Source organism: Cyprinus carpio, chromosome A3, assembly GCF_018340385.1.
Source record: "Cyprinus carpio isolate SPL01 chromosome A3, ASM1834038v1, whole genome shotgun sequence".
NCBI lineage: Eukaryota > Metazoa > Chordata > Actinopteri > Cypriniformes > Cyprinidae > Cyprinus > Cyprinus carpio.
Genome location: NC_056574.1, coordinates 14,555,149 through 14,572,258, shown reverse-complemented (window position 1 = coordinate 14,572,258; position 17,110 = coordinate 14,555,149). Strand labels below are relative to the sequence as shown.

General features: G+C 37.8%; 2 protein-coding genes across 2 annotated transcripts in view; both read left to right on the top strand.

Annotated features, from left to right (window-relative positions):
* The window catches only part of LOC109052205 (potassium channel subfamily T member 2-like), a 37,348-nt gene extending 36,879 nt beyond the window's left edge, over window positions 1-469 (top strand). The window contains exon 27 of the mRNA XM_042732776.1: window positions 360-469. Within this exon, the coding sequence (XP_042588710.1) occupies window positions 360-448 (89 nt within the window). The 3' untranslated portion in view covers window positions 449-469. The remainder of the gene's footprint in view (window positions 1-359) is intronic.
* Window positions 470-8,123: 7,654 nt separating this feature from the next.
* On the top strand, window positions 8,124-14,452 carry LOC109104270 (C-factor-like). Its single transcript, XM_042719905.1, has 6 exons — window positions 8,124-8,383; window positions 8,478-8,532; window positions 8,647-8,834; window positions 11,700-11,861; window positions 11,972-12,082; window positions 14,144-14,452. Exons 1-6 carry the CDS (start codon window positions 8,243-8,245, stop codon window positions 14,255-14,257), a joined length of 771 nt encoding a protein of 256 aa, XP_042575839.1. The 5' UTR covers window positions 8,124-8,242; the 3' UTR covers window positions 14,258-14,452.
* Window positions 14,453-17,110: the final 2,658 nt, after the last annotated feature.

The window sequence follows — 17,110 nt, the reverse complement described above, 5'->3', positions numbered from 1 at the left end:
ATAAAGGTTTCTTGAGCATCAAATCGTATCTTATTAGAATGATTTCTTATGCTCACTGAAATAAATTACTTTTAAATTACATAAATTACATTTTGAAATATATATAATAATATTTCACAATATTACGGTATTTCTTATCAAATTAATGCAGTCTTGGTGAGTATATTTCATAATGTTATGTTTTTTATTATACTGACCTCAAACTTTTGAACAGAAGAGTACTCGATACTTCCTTCAGGTCATTTTAAAAGTGAATCATTCAATAACTTTGTCCTCTGTTCTGATTCTGTATGTTCATATTTGGTATCTCGTGTTTAGACTGTGATGTATAGTCTCATCTCCTTCTCTCCTTATGTCAGATGGGATGACGGACCAAGGCAACAGACTGTCTTATATTCTTATCAACCCTTCCCCTGACACACGCCTGGAGCTCCATGATGTCGTGTGAGTACGATGACATCACTAGATAGCTTTTTATGGCATTGTTGGGGGTGCTTCAAACATGAATAATTAAAAATTAGTATTTTGTGTATAAAAGTCATTTCTGTAGATACGTGTAGTTTAAATTGATTCACAGTGTATAAAAGTATTTTTTGTGGTTTCTTGTAGTTTAAGTTGTTTTTTTTACAGTATATAACCAGGCCGGCAGTCGCAAGCCCAGCGCGGGGCCAGCAGAGGCACAGGACAGTAGGGCCAGATTTGAGACACAGGACAGCACTCATCTATGAACACAATCACCACAGGCCACCAGCAGGAGAAGATGGGACATACTTGTGTGTGTGTTCGGCTGAGAGAGAGAGAGAAAGAGAGGAATACCTCTGCAGAAGTGACTGTCAGCTGAAAATACACTGTAAAAAGTGATCTAGCTTTTAGTTGCCTTCAATCAAATCGTCAATACAACAGAAAATGTTGAGAGAACACGATTTTTAAGCTTTCATTGAATCAACTAATGGATGCATTTCACAGAAACTATCGAGAGCCTGTCCAGGTCACATTAAATGTCAAAATGACAAGAAATAACAAATTATGTTTTGCATAAACAAAATGAAGCCTTTTTAGGACCGTTTTGAACTATGATACATTTTTAAAAATAAAGGCGCTTCAAAAGGTTCCTCAAGCGATGCCATAGAAGAACCCTTTTTGGTTCCACAGTGAACCATTCAGTCAAAGGTTCTTTAAAGAAGCATCTCTCTCTTACGTTTTTATAATCTGAAGAATCTTCTTTCGCCACAAAGAACCTTTTGTGAAACAGAAAGGTTCTTCAGATGTTAAAAGTTCTTTATGGAACCATTTAGACAAAAAGGTTCTTCTATGGCATCGTGAAGCACCTTTATTTTAAAGAGTGTGCTATTTTCATGACAATTAAATGTATTTCCCACACTCTGGAATACATGTCACAGCACATTTCACATGATAAAAAATGCAACTTGTTTTCCAGAAAATATGGTAATTGTAATTATGTAACAATGATAATAGTCTTAAAAGTAGGCTTCATTCTTTATACAAATATAATTTATTTTTCTTGACATGGACATGTTTTTCACCCAAATGAATAATTATTTGAAATCGACTCCATGAGGAACACTGCCCAGTTTACCAAATAGGTTTCATCTCTCATTATCTCTCAAGAAAATGCTTAAAAAAAAAAAACAGTGTTGCCATACCTGCTTATACTTTCAGTCATTTCTTTCAACCTTGTGCTTTGCCCTAGTCGCACAATAAAGTCTGAAGACTTCTACTATATCTTCTATGATCCTTACCAAACAACATAAACATGGCTTGTTTCAGTAAGTATGATTCTATAAATAGCAGGTGGTAGGATGTTTAAATTTAACATTTATCTAATGTACCTTAAATGATCCTATCTAATGTAAAATATACAACCTGCCTGTGACAGTGTATAAAACAAAAAAGTCTGTACAAACCAAGATGAAAGTTCCATCTTTTAAGGCATGAGTCATCCATCATTTCTAAGTAGTTCTTTTAACACATTCTACACCAAAATTAGTGTTTCTGTAGGTCAAGAAACGCTCATGGGTTTGATTCCCAGGGAAAGCACATATAATGATCAAATGTTTACTTTAGATACATAGTAAGATGAAAATGTAAAGACAAGGAAACTGGTTAGAAAACAGTTTTAAAAGTTTTAAAATACTAGAAGAGTTGTGACTATCAAATATTTGTTGTCTACACTTTTTAATTTGTCAGGAGTATACAAAACGAACAATATCTATTGAATCTTTTAAATGATTACATAAAGTCAAGGTTTTTAAATCAAATTTACATAATAAAGTTCTCCAAAGAAAATACTGGATTCGTTTTAAATCACATCAATGCAAATGGATTCCAAACTTTTGTATATTTAAGCAACAAATCACTTTTTACAGTGTAATCTAATCCTTATTTTCTTACGAAAGGACTTTCCAATGCATGGACCTTTGAAGAACTCATTTACATTTGATTTATGCATCAAATTATTTTTGATGCCAGACAGCCTAGGCCACGTAAGTGCATTTATGATGTAACTTGTATTAGTCTCTGTGCATGTGAATGTACGTTAAATAGCCAGCACTGCCAATCTTGACTTGGACTGCCAAAGGAACACGCTGCCAAATGTCTGTGGACGGGGTTTGTTCTCTGTTGCTCTGTGACATGTACATTCAGTGTCTGTCAGCCGCTCTGAGGACCCTGGGATTCATCAAGCCGGATCAGAACGGTGGTGCTTGTACATTTTGTGAACGTTTTCTACCGTTCTCATTTCCCAAACTCTCTCTGGACTTGCATATTGCTTGGCAAGCTGCCAAAAAGGAGCTTATTAAACAGCCAAATGAACGATCCACAATATTTCTCAGTTTTACCACAACATCTGTTGGTTATTCTCAGAGGAGGCTTTAGGAACAAGCCTTCTGTGTCTTCAGTAATATTTTGAAGTCATCGTCTTTGAAGAAAATTTAATTCTGTGAAATGGCTTAAGTCTCTGTTAGATGTTTGCTTTGATAAGATCATCTGTTCAGCTATGGGTTTGTGGGTTTCTTTTTTTTCTTCCCCCTTCTACTGAGATGTTTATGCCTTTGCCAAGGCTGTTTTTGTCATTTGTCAGTATAATATCCTGTTGCTGGCATGCATGCTACAGAACATGCATGTATTGACCAAGGATTTGTTCGTCCTGCCATAAAGTACAGGAGTGAGCGAGATTGTACCGTCCCGCTGCTCTGTGTTGATAAAGCACTTTTGCCTTGATTCAGTGCCATTCAAACACAGGAACATAATAAAATCAACCAAACCGATGACTTGTCTCTCACGCTTCCATGTGTGAATTCACCAAAAGGTTACCAAGTACGCAGAGAAAAACATCTCACCCACACACCCTTTTCCAAAAAAAAATAAAAAAATAATAGGTTTTCCAGACCATGAGCCCTTTTTTAAATGTAAATAGGCAGCATTCACATTAATAGGGATATTTTTGGAGTTGAATGCACCTCGTGAATCTGACCATCTCACACTCTGTTCTCTTTAACTCATATTTTGGTAAACATAGGAAATGACTCATCATAATTAAACTGCAAACAGCACTCTAATGCACGTTCCATTATTCTCACAGATTTCCTGTTTCAGTGGTCAGTGACACAGTTTTAAATAAAAGTCACATTTTGATGTGTTGCAGTTACAGATCTACAGATGATATATAAAAATGAAGAACGTTTTCTGTAAGGAGTAGGTGTAGGCAGCAGTATAAAAGTAGTCAAATTCTGGACATGGCAACACTGTCATTTCTAATAAAAACAGAAGAGGGCCAGGTGACGTGTTGTTTGGCGTCATAATGGCAGCATAGATTATAAAGCAGAGGATTGCAGAAGTTTGTGGATGTTTCATAGGCTTGTTAGTGGAAATACAGCCATACCTGATTGCCTGAGCTAATTTTTCAAGCTAAAAGCGCACATATAGGCTACGGTAACTGCTTATGGACCTAATGGAGATGAGCGCATGATCTGTTGCTTACTTTCAATACGGTTTCTAATGTTAGACTTTTGTTGACATTGTGAAGATGGCAGCTGATATTGCACTGAGAGCATTTCATTAAGACAGAGAAGAAGGTGGCTGTGAAAGAAATGGTCTTTTGAAGGGAATGCACCCTCGATCTATACCTAAAAGATTCTATGTTCCCGCAAATCATTTGTGATCCAGCTTCACCAACAGAAGAACAGAGTATAAGGTTTTTTTAATGAATCTTTGCAAATAGGTTTTCCTAATAAGGGCTTGCTTTGAAAAGAGCTGTTTTTGACGGGGTAAAAAGGGTGTTTTTTACACTATTACTGAGAAATTTTAACCAAGCTATGTTACAAACTTTTCATTAAGACGCTAAAGGATCATATCAACTTGAAAATGAGCATCCGATGACCCCTTTAAAGTTAGACATCATTATCATTTTAGTACTCCTTAACCTATTAATTATCAACAATATAACAAGAAAAAAATCTATAAAAATGATTAAACAATGCCTGATTTCTCTCTCTCTCTCTCTCTCTGTAAAAAAGCATCCTAGGCTGCACCTCATAAAGGTGGCTGAGAAAATCTGTGTCTATAATTTATGAAACTGTCTTTTATTGAAGGAGGAGTTAGAGATTTTAATTATTTGTGTAGCTATTAACATGGCCATTGTGATTATCTTGTGCATTAAATTATTACTGATGTTACCATTTATTAAGTGTTGCAAGTATCCCTACTCTGCCCCAAATGTTTTGTTTTTCCTATAAGTTTCGGAAATATGAATAGAAATAAGTATTAATGGTTCTGCTGTTCCTCGTGTTTTCTATGGGTCAGATTGTCAGCTGCATTTACATGGACCCTACTACACCGATCGTAAAAGGACTAAGCACAGTCAGAATAAAGTCACATGTAACCACATCAGTCGAATTGAATTGGCCAGATCCGATTCAGATTTCGATCGGATTGTAAGGGGTGGTTTGTTTCTTTTGTAATCAGAGCGAGAGGACATGTAAACATTTGATCGGACTGAAAACCAAAACTGGAAAGTACTGTGCATGTGCAGTGATGTAAAAATAGAGCAATGATGTATGACACGCAGAACGAGCTGTTCTTCCTGGTGAATAAAGTGTCATAAATGAGTGTCCTGTCATTATAAAAGTCCCCTTTCACTCAGTGTCTGTGAGGTGGAGCAGCACAACGTCCCACCAGTCTTTAAGACTATCATTCACCGACAACTGGTTTTGCGTGCGGGAAGGGGCACTTTTACTCCTTTATAAAGTAAGCAGCACAACAGTTCATGTGCTGGACATTGCCTAATTAGTACCCGAAGTAGATAAATATCAAGTGTGACTTTTAAAACAGTATGCAACAACAGCGGGTAAACTCTGTATATTCATGCAGTATGCACGTCAAAAGAGTAAATCCGATCAGAACAGAAGCTTGTGACATGTAAACAAGCATGCATATCAACCCCATCACTTTATTTGCCATCACCAAACCTACTGACTGTGCATGAGTATAGCCTTGTTTGTTCTTGACACATCCAGACATAAACAGTCACATAGCCTAGTCATTTAGAGTACACATATTCTGCATTGCATTATTCTCTGAAATGAAAGTCAGTAATGCAGAGAAAATATCAACAGAACCAGCAAAAAGCAGTTTGTTTGCCACACTTTACCTTTACTCAAATAAACTATTCATTCGTTTAATGGTATTTGGTTGTGGTGGACAAAACATGGTAGCATTATCTAGGTTAGTTGCATATTTCTGATTGACAGCTGTGGATTTTACAGTCATTTATATTTTAGAGCCTTAAGACTTGCATCTTAAATTAAATTGCATAAATGTTAAAGGTGGGGTAAGAGATTTTTTAAAAACGCTTTTATAAAACTGATTTGGGCCGAGTAACAAAACTTGTAGCCAATCAGCAGTAAGGGGCGTGTCTACTCATGATGTGGACGAGAGAGTGTTCAGTGCACAGGACAGACATTAGCCGAGCAGAGCAACAGAAAGATAGAGATGGCAGATAAAAAACAAAAGAGGAAAACGTATTCGGAATGAAAGAAGGCATAAGGCAATAAGGCAAGAAGTAGTGTAAATATCGAATCAGCTTTCCAACACTGGAGAGAACTCATGGAGCGGAAGGTCTTCGATCGGATGTCGAGGTTGCTTTTTTCTTCTTGAAACGGTTCCAGTGGGTGGAGTTACATGAATATTCATTAGTTCTCATATTGTGGGCGTGTCCTTGAGACAACGCGGCAAACGAATGGAACGGAAAATATTAATCCATTAAAGAGGTCATATAACGTTGCTAAAAATAACATTATTTGGTGTATTTGGTGTAATGCAATGTGTTTATGTGGTTTAAGGTTCAAAGAACATTATTTTTTTCACATAAAAATTTTTGTACATATTGTTGCTCCTCTATGCTCTGCCTTTCTGAAACGTGTCGATTTTTACAAAGTTCATCGTTCTGAAAAGCGAGGTGTACGCTGATTGGCCGTTTTTGTAAATATTGTTGATGATATGTTATGTGCCTTTCTGTACTGTGATGCCGTGTGTAAAACCCATCACACTGTCTTTTTACGTGTTGCGTATCGCGCTGCATAAACATGAAACCATGTCTGTTTTTGTGATCAGAGAAATGCCAAACAACAAGTGCTACTCTACACTGCTCAAAACTCACATTTGAATCATCAGTGGCAAATTCTTTAAATATGAAAACGTACTTACAGACTTTGAGTCAGAAGCACCAGACTGTCCTTGCAAAGTTGGAGTTGCCCCACTTTATAGAAACAGACATCGGCATTGTAGGCTACTCTCACAGGAAACCGTCCCCGCATCCTCTGCAAATTGCGCTGGACTCATCTGAATATTTGGTTTGAACTGTTCTGGAACAGTGTTGTAAATACAACTTAACCACTGATTTCTAGTTGTGTCCTCCTTCGGAAGACCAAACACTGTAACCTTGTGCTAACCCAGGCTAATATGGTTTTTACTCTTTGAGGCGCTAAGCTTTTTATTTCATTTGTGAAACAAATTTTTGTTTGAATAGTTTGATTAGTAGCCTACCTAGTTGCCATTGGTGACTAGGACTGTAGTGTTTACAACAGTGCTTGAAATAAACCTCTACATACGTATCTGTGGCCTAATAAAATGTATTTATGCAAAACTTGTCCGAGTATCCTGTTCTTTTTTCTTCTTCTTCATATTATACTGGATATAATATAGAATTATTGTCTTACATGTAAATGTGCATTTATTGTGGATATATGTCACATATTTTCTTTTTTATTAATAATATATTTAAGCTTTTTTTATTTATAAATATTTAGAAAAAAACATCAAAATCTTTCCACATTTACCTGTTTGGGAATCACCAATCTCCAAGCACTAATAGATTAAAGGTATAAGTGCACCCAAAAATGACAACGCTTTCATTATTTCTCAAATTGTCTTCTACAGAATAATGAGTCATGCAACCTTGAAACAACATGAGAGTGAGTGAATTTTTATTTTTGAATGAACTGTCCCTTTAAAATGTGTCTGTTCTTTGACCATATGTTGCACTAAAAGACAACCTACTTTCCAAATTTTCAGAAATCCCATGATCCATCCCAGTGTGTTGTGTTAATCATGATTAACATTTGAAAATCTTATTCAAAAGTGTTTTTCTCATTTTTCAAGTATACATACTGTACAATGAAACCACTTCTGATCTTCAACATTGTTGGACAGGGATTCACAAACTTTTTTGTCAGGCAAACTCATTTCTCCCAACTCCTCCTGAGATTAACATCTTCTGAGATTAATTAAAGTTAGTATAAATTTCAGTACTTTAAAAACACACTTTCATGTTCTCTGATGTCGGTTAATAGTAACATGACATGCAGGTTAACAAATAAAATGTTATCTTTTTTAGTAAGTCTTTTATTTTGACTCTTTAGAGCCAATTAAAAACAAAAATTCTGTTGTAGATTATACTGTATAAACATTAGTTACATTCATTAAATGTTTCTATGACTAGTACAGTTCCATTCGTTTGCGCTTTGTCTGAAGGACACGCCCACAAGACGGGGATATTCATGTTTACTCCACCCTTTGGAACAGTTTTTCACAGGAACTGAATATTACACAACAGGTGTTGCGATCTTTCTTTCACGTCCTCAATGGCAGCATGACGCAACATGCACATTACATAATATTATAGTGGCTTTGCAAAAGCAGACAGATAGAAGCAGACTGACAGAACATGGCAGCAGTGAAAGCATGCAATATCTTGATCACCGGAGCCAACCGGGGCTTGGGCTTAGAAACTGTTAAGCAACTCTCGGAGGATTCTTGTCCAAAACGTCACATTTTTGCTACCTGTCGTGATCCAGAAGGACCGGAAGTCTGAGGTGAGTTATAAATAACTAACTAACACAAATAGAAACACCAGGAGAAATTCTAATTTACCTTGTTTAATGCATATTATCTTTCTTAAGGCATTGAGAGAACTGGTGAAAAAGCATCCAGGTGTGATCACCATCATACGTCTTGGTAAATGTGAATTTAAATTTTTTATTAGAAACGATGCAGATGTAATTTATTTATTTTGAGACGATGTTATTATTGAGACATGAGATCAACTGCTATTTGTTCTATAACTTTTAGATGCTGATGATCCAAGCAGTATCAAAGAGTCTGCCAAGAAAGTGGGGTCTCTACTGGGAAACAGTGGGTTGAACCTGCTTGTGAATAATGCTGGAATCGTGGCAAGGGGCACCATTCAGACCAGCAGTGCTGAGAACATGAAAAACACCTTCAGCACCAACGTGATAGGACCCTTGTTAATCATTAAGGTAATGTAAAAAAAAGCATAAAAATAGTTCATTGTTATATATTGTCTTTAAGGTAATGTAAAAAAAAGCATTGTTAATAGTTCTGAAACAACATATTGTCTTGCTGGCGCTTACACTATTGTGCTACTGGGATATAAGTTTGTGGATTAGACTATTAAAATGAATGCTTTTGGGGAAGAACCAGTTACTGGATGTCTGCAAGGTTCATGACATTGTACCAAAATAAAAGCTTAAACCAGCTCATGGTTTCTTAATCTGATGGGACAAAAACACTGCTGCACCATTGTTTAAATGAGCTACAACTTTGTTGCTTGGTAGTTTGTTATTGCGCAGGTTTCCCTGACTAGTCTGAGCCCTAAGTCTTTGTCCACTACTAATGGACCATAACACTGACCTGGCAATCAGTTGCCTACTTTTTCTAGATGACTAGTCAGCTATAAAAATGATTTGGTGGAATAAGCTAAAATATGCAACAGACTTCACGCTGACAATAAAATAAAGGAATATTTCACCCAAAACTGAAAATTTGCTAAAAATGTATTCACCCTCAAGACATCTAAGATGTACATTGGGTACGGAAAGTATTCAGACCCCCTTAAATTTTTCACTCTTTGTTATATTGCAGCCATTTGCTAAAATCATTTAAGTTCATTTTTTTTCCCCTCATTAATGTACACACAGGACCCCATATTGACAGAAAAACACAGAACTGTTGACATTTTTGCACATTTATTAAAAAAGAAAAACTGAAATATCACATGGTCCTAAGTATTCAGACCCTTTGCTCAGTATTTAGTAGAAGCACCCTTTTGATCTAATACAGCAATGAGTCTTTTTGGGAAAGATGCAACAAGTTTTTCACACCTGGATTTGTGGATCCTCTGCCATTCCTCCTTGCAGGTCCTCTCCAGTTCTGTCAGGTTGGATGGTAAACGTTGGTGGACAGCCATTTTCATGTCTCTCCAGAGATGCTCATTTGGGTTTAAGTCAGGGCTCTGGCTGGGCCATTCAAGAACAGTCACAGAGTTGTTGTGAAGCCACTCCTTCGTTATTTTAGCTGTGTGCTTAGGGTCATTGTCTTGTTGGAAGGTGAGCCTTCGGCCCAGTCTGAGGTCCCGAGCACTCTGGAGAAGGTTTTCGTCCAGGATATCCCTATACTTGGCCGCATTCATCTTTCCCTCGATTGCAACCAGTCGTCCTGTCCCTGCAGCTGAAAAACACCCCTACAGCATGATGCTGCCACCACCATGCTTCACTGTTGGGACTGTATTGGACAGGTGATGAGCAGTGCCTGATTTTCTCCACACATAAAGCTTAGAATTAAGGCCAAAAAGTTCTATCTTGGTCTCATCAGACCAGAGAATCTTATTTCTCACCATCTTTTAGCCTTCAGGTGTTTTTTCATGTGTCTTGCACTGAGGAGAGGCTTCCATCGGGTCACTCTGCCATAAAGCCCCGACTGGTGGAGGGCTGCAGTGATGGTTGACTTTCTACAACTTTCTTCCATCTCCCGACTGCATCTCTGGAGCTCAGCCACAGTGATCTTTGGGTTCTTCTTTACCTCTCTCACCAAGGCTCTTCTCCCCCGATAGCTCAGTTTGGTCGGACGGCCAGCTCTAGGAAGGGTTCCGGTCATCCCAAACGTCTTCCATTTAAGGATTATGGAGGCCACTGTGCTCTTAGGAACCTTAAGTGCAGCAGACATTCTTTTTGTAACCTTGGCCAGATCTGTGCCTTGCCACAGTTCTGTCTCTGAGCCCTTCAGGCAGTTCCTTTGACCTCATGATTCTCATTTGCTCTGACATGCACTGTGAGCTGTAAGGTCTTATATAGACAGGTGTGTGGCTTTCCTAATCAAGTCCAATCAGTATAATCAAACAAAGCTGGACTCAAATGAAGGTGTAGAACCATCTCAAGGATGATCAGAAGAAATGGACAGCACCTGAGTTAAATATATGAGTGTTACAGCAAAGGGTCTGAATACTTAGGACCATGTGATATTTCTTTTTTAATAAATCTGCAAAAATGTCAACAATTCTGTGTTTTTCTGCCAATATGGGGTGCTGTGTGTACATTAATGAGGAATAAAAATCAACTTAAATGATTTTAGCAAATGGCTGCAATATAACAAAGTGAAAAATTTAAGGGGGTCTGAATACTTTCTGTACCCACTGTAGATGAGTTTGTTTCTTTGTTGAAACAGTTCTGGAGGAACTGAGATCACTTGCTCACCAATGGATCCTTTGCAGTGAATGGGTGCCATCAGAACGAGAATCCAAACAGCTGATAAAAACATTACAATAATCCACATGACTCCAGTCCATCAATTCATTTCTAGTGAAAAGCTACATGTTTGTAAGAAACAAATCCATCATCAAGGCATTACAAATTTAAACTTGCTTCTTGCCAAAATAAACCATAGTAGACTGTAATCCTTAATAACACTTCCAGTGAAAAAATTAATCTCCTTTTGTCATCTCACTTCACAAGCCACCGACATATTTCTTTAGAACTGAGTTGGACTGATTTGGACTGCTTGATCTGTGCATATTTCTCTGCTGATTCAGACAAGATAACTTTTTCAGTGGAGAAAGCAATATTATGGATAGAGATATATTTTAGTCGGAAGCAATTGTTTGAAGTTATAAAACAAATTAATAATGCTTTTTTTTCTTATAAATACACAGTTTTTCGCTAACAAGTGATTTAATGCTAAATTCCACCAAATCTGTTAAGATGAAGTAACAATCTCAACTCATCTTGATTTGCCAGAGAGTGAACTATTCCTTTAATGCTACATTAATTGAGTATCAAACAAACTTCTAATTCAGAGATATTGTAATTCTTTCTCCTTCTTTTATCCAGGAGTACCTACCGTATCTACAAACGGCTGCCAAAGCCAGCGGGACACCAGGCATGTCCTGCAATAAAGCAGCTGTCATCAACATCTCCACTGTGGGGGGATCCATCAGCACAATGCCTTCTTTATTCAGCCAATTCCCAGTGTTACCATATTGCGTGAGCAAGGTACACCACAGTCCTACTTTGGAACTAGTTAAACCGGATCCTATTAATTTCCCATGATATATTGATGGCATTAGTCAATGTATAACTCAACTGTTATGTTTACCTATCAGGCAGGTTTTAACATGCTGACTGTGTTAGCTGCTGAGGAGTTAAAGGCGGATGAGATCCTCTGCCTGGCCCTTCATCCAGGATGGGTGAAGACTGAACTGGGTGGAGAAAAAGTGAGTGTAGATGTATTATTCAGTTTTGTTTTATTTTTTAGCACAAATGTGGGAAACATGTCAAAATGACTTTCAAATTGAGCTTACAAATACAGGATTTTTTGAAGTCTCTGAAACTTTTTAGTGCCAATAACAGTTCAAAGTTTCATGTATGATGTCCAAAAAAAAACAAAAGATGTGACGTTGTGTAAATGTAAAAAAAAAACAAAAAAACACAGAATTCAATGATTGGCAAATCGCATAAACCCATATTTTACTCAAAATATAATATTTTACTCAGAACATGTCAAATGTTTAAACAAAGGAAATGTAGCATCTGAAAGAACAAATAAGGTAATTTTGAATTTGTTGGCTGTAACACATCTTTAAAAAATCGGGACATGTGCACTAAAAGGCTGGAAAAGTAAGTGTTACTAAAAGGAAACAGCAGGAGGAATGTTTTGCAGCTGATTAGGTTAATTGACAACAGGTCAGTAACATGATTGGGTTTTTCCTTCTTCTTTTTCCTTCCATTTTTAAAAAAATCTCGCAAACGCATGCTATGATACACTGTCAAGAGTATGCCAAGCCATGGGTGGCAATATAATCTCAACAGTTAAAGCCATGTTGGCCAATCAGAAGCCTGAAAAAGTTTCCAGTAGGCGGAGATCAGAGCCACAGAAAGAGATGGCTCTTTCCATGGCTCTGGCGGAGATAACAGCGATGGCTCTGACGTCACAAGCCAAAAACGCCAGTTTCGCTTGTCTACACGATAACACTGCAACCAGAGTTTTTTAAAATCTTCACCCTGGCAGGCGTTTTCAAAAATGTTCAGTTTCAGTGAAATCTCTGTGTGCAAGGGATAAGGGTGAAAATCATTAATTGATGCCGTGATCTTTGGGCCCTCAGGTGGCACTGCATTCTGTAATGGAAATCACTGCATGGGCTCAGACACACTTCCAGAAATCATTATCAGTAAACAAAGTTTGCCACACCATCCACAAATCCAGGTTTAAAGCTCTGTCATGCAAAAAATAAGTCATATATGAACATGATTCAAAATTCTCTTCTAAATTGATTCAGTGATGATTCAAAAGTCTTCTCTGGGCCAAAGCTCATTTAAAAGGGACTGAGGCAAAGTGGAAAACCGTTCTGTGGTCAGACGAATCAAATTTAATTTTTTTTTAGAAACCATGGATGCCGCATCCTGCAGATTATAGAGGAGAGAGACCAGCTTGTTATCAGCACTCAGTTCAAAACCTTTAATCTCTGATGGTATGGGAGTGCAGTAGTTCCTATGGAGCTTGCACATTTGGAAAGGCACCATCAGTGCTGACAAGTATATATACAGGTTTAAGAGCAACATATGCTTCCATCCAGTCTTTTTTAGGGAAGGCCTTGCAAGACAATGCTAAACCACATGCTGCCTCTATTACAACAGCATGGCTTTATATTAGAAGAATCCTGTCTGCAGTCCAGACCTACCACCAATTTTGGCACATTGTGAAATTAAAAATATGATTAAAAAAAGGAGTGTGAAGCAGCTAGATTGTCAGACATGAACATTCCTCTCCCAAAATTCCAGCAGCTGGTTTGCTCATTCCTAGACATGTACAGACTGTTGTCAAAAGAATGGGGGATTTGGTAAACATGGCCCTGTCCCAACTTTTCTGAGAAGTGTTGCAGCCATCAAATTCAAATGACCTTATTTTTTTTTCCTTAAAATGGTACATTTTCACAGTTTAAACATTTCAAACATGTTTTCTGTGTTCTAATGTGAATAAAATATGGACTATGAGATTTGCAAATCATTGCATTTTATTTTTATTTACATTTTACACAGTGCCTTAACTTTCTTGGAATTGAGGTTGTAGCTATTAACCAGATTATGATTCTATTAACCATGATTAAGCTATTAACCTTTTGAACAGGCTGTTTTCCTCTGATTCAGTTGAATCATGCTTATTTTAATGCACCTGGTGCTTTCAATTTCCACCATTTTGAATTCTGTCAAAATGCTTCTGCTATATTGATTATATTTTGCATGTTAGTGAACTAGATGGATGGTTTTATTTTCACTAGGCACCACTTGAACCTAAAGAAAGTGTGGAGGGGATGCTGCGTGTCATTGGCAGCCTTACTGAGCAGCAGCACGGTGGATTCATGGACTACACTGGAAAAACAATTCCTTGGTGAACCAGAAGAACAAAATCACTCCTATACGAGAGGTCACAAAAGGGCCGATCCAGGTCCAAGCTGCCCTGTTTAATCTATTAAGCATAAAAGGAACACTTAATCATAAGCACTTAAACCTACAAGTTTATGACATACACTTAATAACTTTGTACCAAATATAATTTCGTACAATAAAACAATGAATTAAGCAATAAAGCAGTAATGTTTTTTTAATATTATATGTTGCAAATACTTTGCTTATCAGTTACACACAGAGACAATCATTTATATGGTGGCACTATGAGGGGTGGTTCAGGCTGCAGGATTGCTGAATGACTAAAGAAACGTTGTCAGCATGATGGTGCAAACTGTACATTTCTTGCCTATTACCTCCCACTGCTACTGAAAAGGTTTAACAACGGTAATGACTTGTGGTTACACTTGAGATGGTTACAAAATAGATGTATGAGATGGAAAAAAAACGTATGCTATTCATCATATTAGCATGTATGTAGAATGTTATCTGAGTGAGAGAGAAAGACAGAGAGAACACCAAAGCAAACATCCACGCACAGTTCTTGAGTACGGTTGCCTTCTGACTTAACATCTAGGCTGGAGCCTTTGCTATTTTGCCACTGGGACAAAAGATTGTAGTAGTATGGAATAATGGAGTTGACCTCTTTTCTAGACGACTAGTCAACTATCCTCCCTCTGTGGTGGTAGGGTTGCTTGTTTGTCTCAGTGACTCTCAGGAGCTGTGCTGGTGGGGGTCAAACCCCTGGTAGGTTCAACCAAGCTGACCAGTCCCCAGGGCAGAGGTCAGACCAAAAGTAGCACCTGGTCTTTTAGGCTGGGGGTTAAGCGTGGGGCTAACAACCCCATCCTATAAAATCTATACAGTGCCTTATGTCCCACTAGGGATGAAAAGGGGTAATTAAATCAGTTAGTACAAATAAGTTGCCAGAATAAGCATTCAATATGCAAATCATTTCTAATGCTACTTTCATTGAGTATGTGTCCAAACATGTAATTATTTCTCTTTTTTATGCAGGAATATGTGTTACCTATCAGGCAGGTTTTAACATGCTGACTGTGTTAGCTGCTGATGAGGTTAAAGGCAGATAAGATCCTCTGCATGGCTCTTCACTCAGGATGGGTGAAAACTGAACTGCGTAGAGAAAAAGTGAGTGCTGATCCCCTGAATCCATGTTAAGTGTATTCTTCTACTGTTGTTGTCACTTGCACTGCTTGCCTCATGTCTACTGTAGTTTTCTCTGTCAGTGGTGAGGGATTTACATGTGATTAATGCAGGGAAATAGTCACACTGCCTGAGAACATTTCAGAAATAGAGACATGTATTCAAACTTTAATTGAGGATAGTAAGAATGCAAGGGCTTTAGAAACAGCCATTGGATGCAACTAGCTTAGTGAGTCCCATACATTGTTCGGTCCCAGTTGCAGAGCCCCCACAGCAGGGTGACTATGAAGCAGCATAGTTGCTGGACAAAACACTGCTCTCCTGTACCTGAAATTCAAACAGCTTCTTCCCACTTAGTCTAACCCTGAACACCTTAATTAGCTGCACCCACTGAGAAACCTGTTAAAAGCACTAAAGTTCTTTAAATTAAAATTCTATTGTACAGAAAGTGAAAATAGAGACACCAGCCACTATAGCCCAATGTTTACTGGGGGCCAGAGTGCCTGACATCTTGGCAAATTTAAAAATGCTGGCTAAAGCTACATGTAAATTCAGTAAGATTGTTATCCAGGTCGGCACTAATGATGTCTGTCTTCGTCAGTAGGAGATCACTAAAAATAATATTAAAAAGGTGTGTGAACTTTCAAGTATGATGTTAGACACTGTTATATGCTTTGGCCCCCTGCCCACTTCCTGTGGTGATGAGATACATAGCAGACTGTCATCACTCAGTAGGTGGATGTTTAAGTGGGTGCACACAGAACAATAGGTTTCATGGGACAATTTGACAAGTTTTTGCGGCAGATCTGACCTGTTTGAAAAGAGATGATCTTCATGCCCTCCTGGGGTGGTGGCACGCTTCTTTCTTGAAATATGGCATATAGTCTTAGTGTTAGTACTAGATTAACTGTAGCAGGTCAGGAAGAAGACAGATTGACCTAATCAATAGTATTTCGACAGCCCGCGTTACTAGAGAGTGGAAAATAGTGTATCACAGCCATGGAAGCCAGCAAATGAACTGGGTCAGAGATCCCAGACTCTTCCGAACCCAGGCACGCCGTTGACAGGGGGTCATGACCCCCGCAGTTTTGAAAAGACAGCTATCGACCTCCACATTTTTGATAAGGGAAAATCGCAAATCTCTCCTTGCTCAAAGTGTGCATGTGCGCGCTCAAACTGCATCCGTGCATTCGCAAATCTTTCCGTGCTCTTGTGATAGAAAGGAATCATTTTCGCACCTGGAATAAACGTTGTCAGAAGTTATCAACCAATCATACTTCCATTCTGACCGATGAAAATGCTACCTGAAATCTAATTGGCTGAGAGGGAACTACACATGGAATTCTTTTGACGATCAAAGATGGATCTGCAATTTCGTTACAATTTTAATATATTTAGTCATATTAATCAAATGTATATTAGAAATGGCTGGGATTGGGGTTGCTTGGTTGATTTGTATAAATAAATAACCTAGTCTATATCTAAATGGTTGGTCAAACCCCTCTGAGCGATTTATCTAAAAACAACATATTATAGCCTATATGGCTCTTACACACTGCATATAAAAGATCAATGTTATGTCATATTATGTCAGATACCTCAACTGAATTCAAAATCAGGCAATGAATTCTCAATCTGTACAATGTTGCCAATAATAAGTAACAATTCTAATGTTT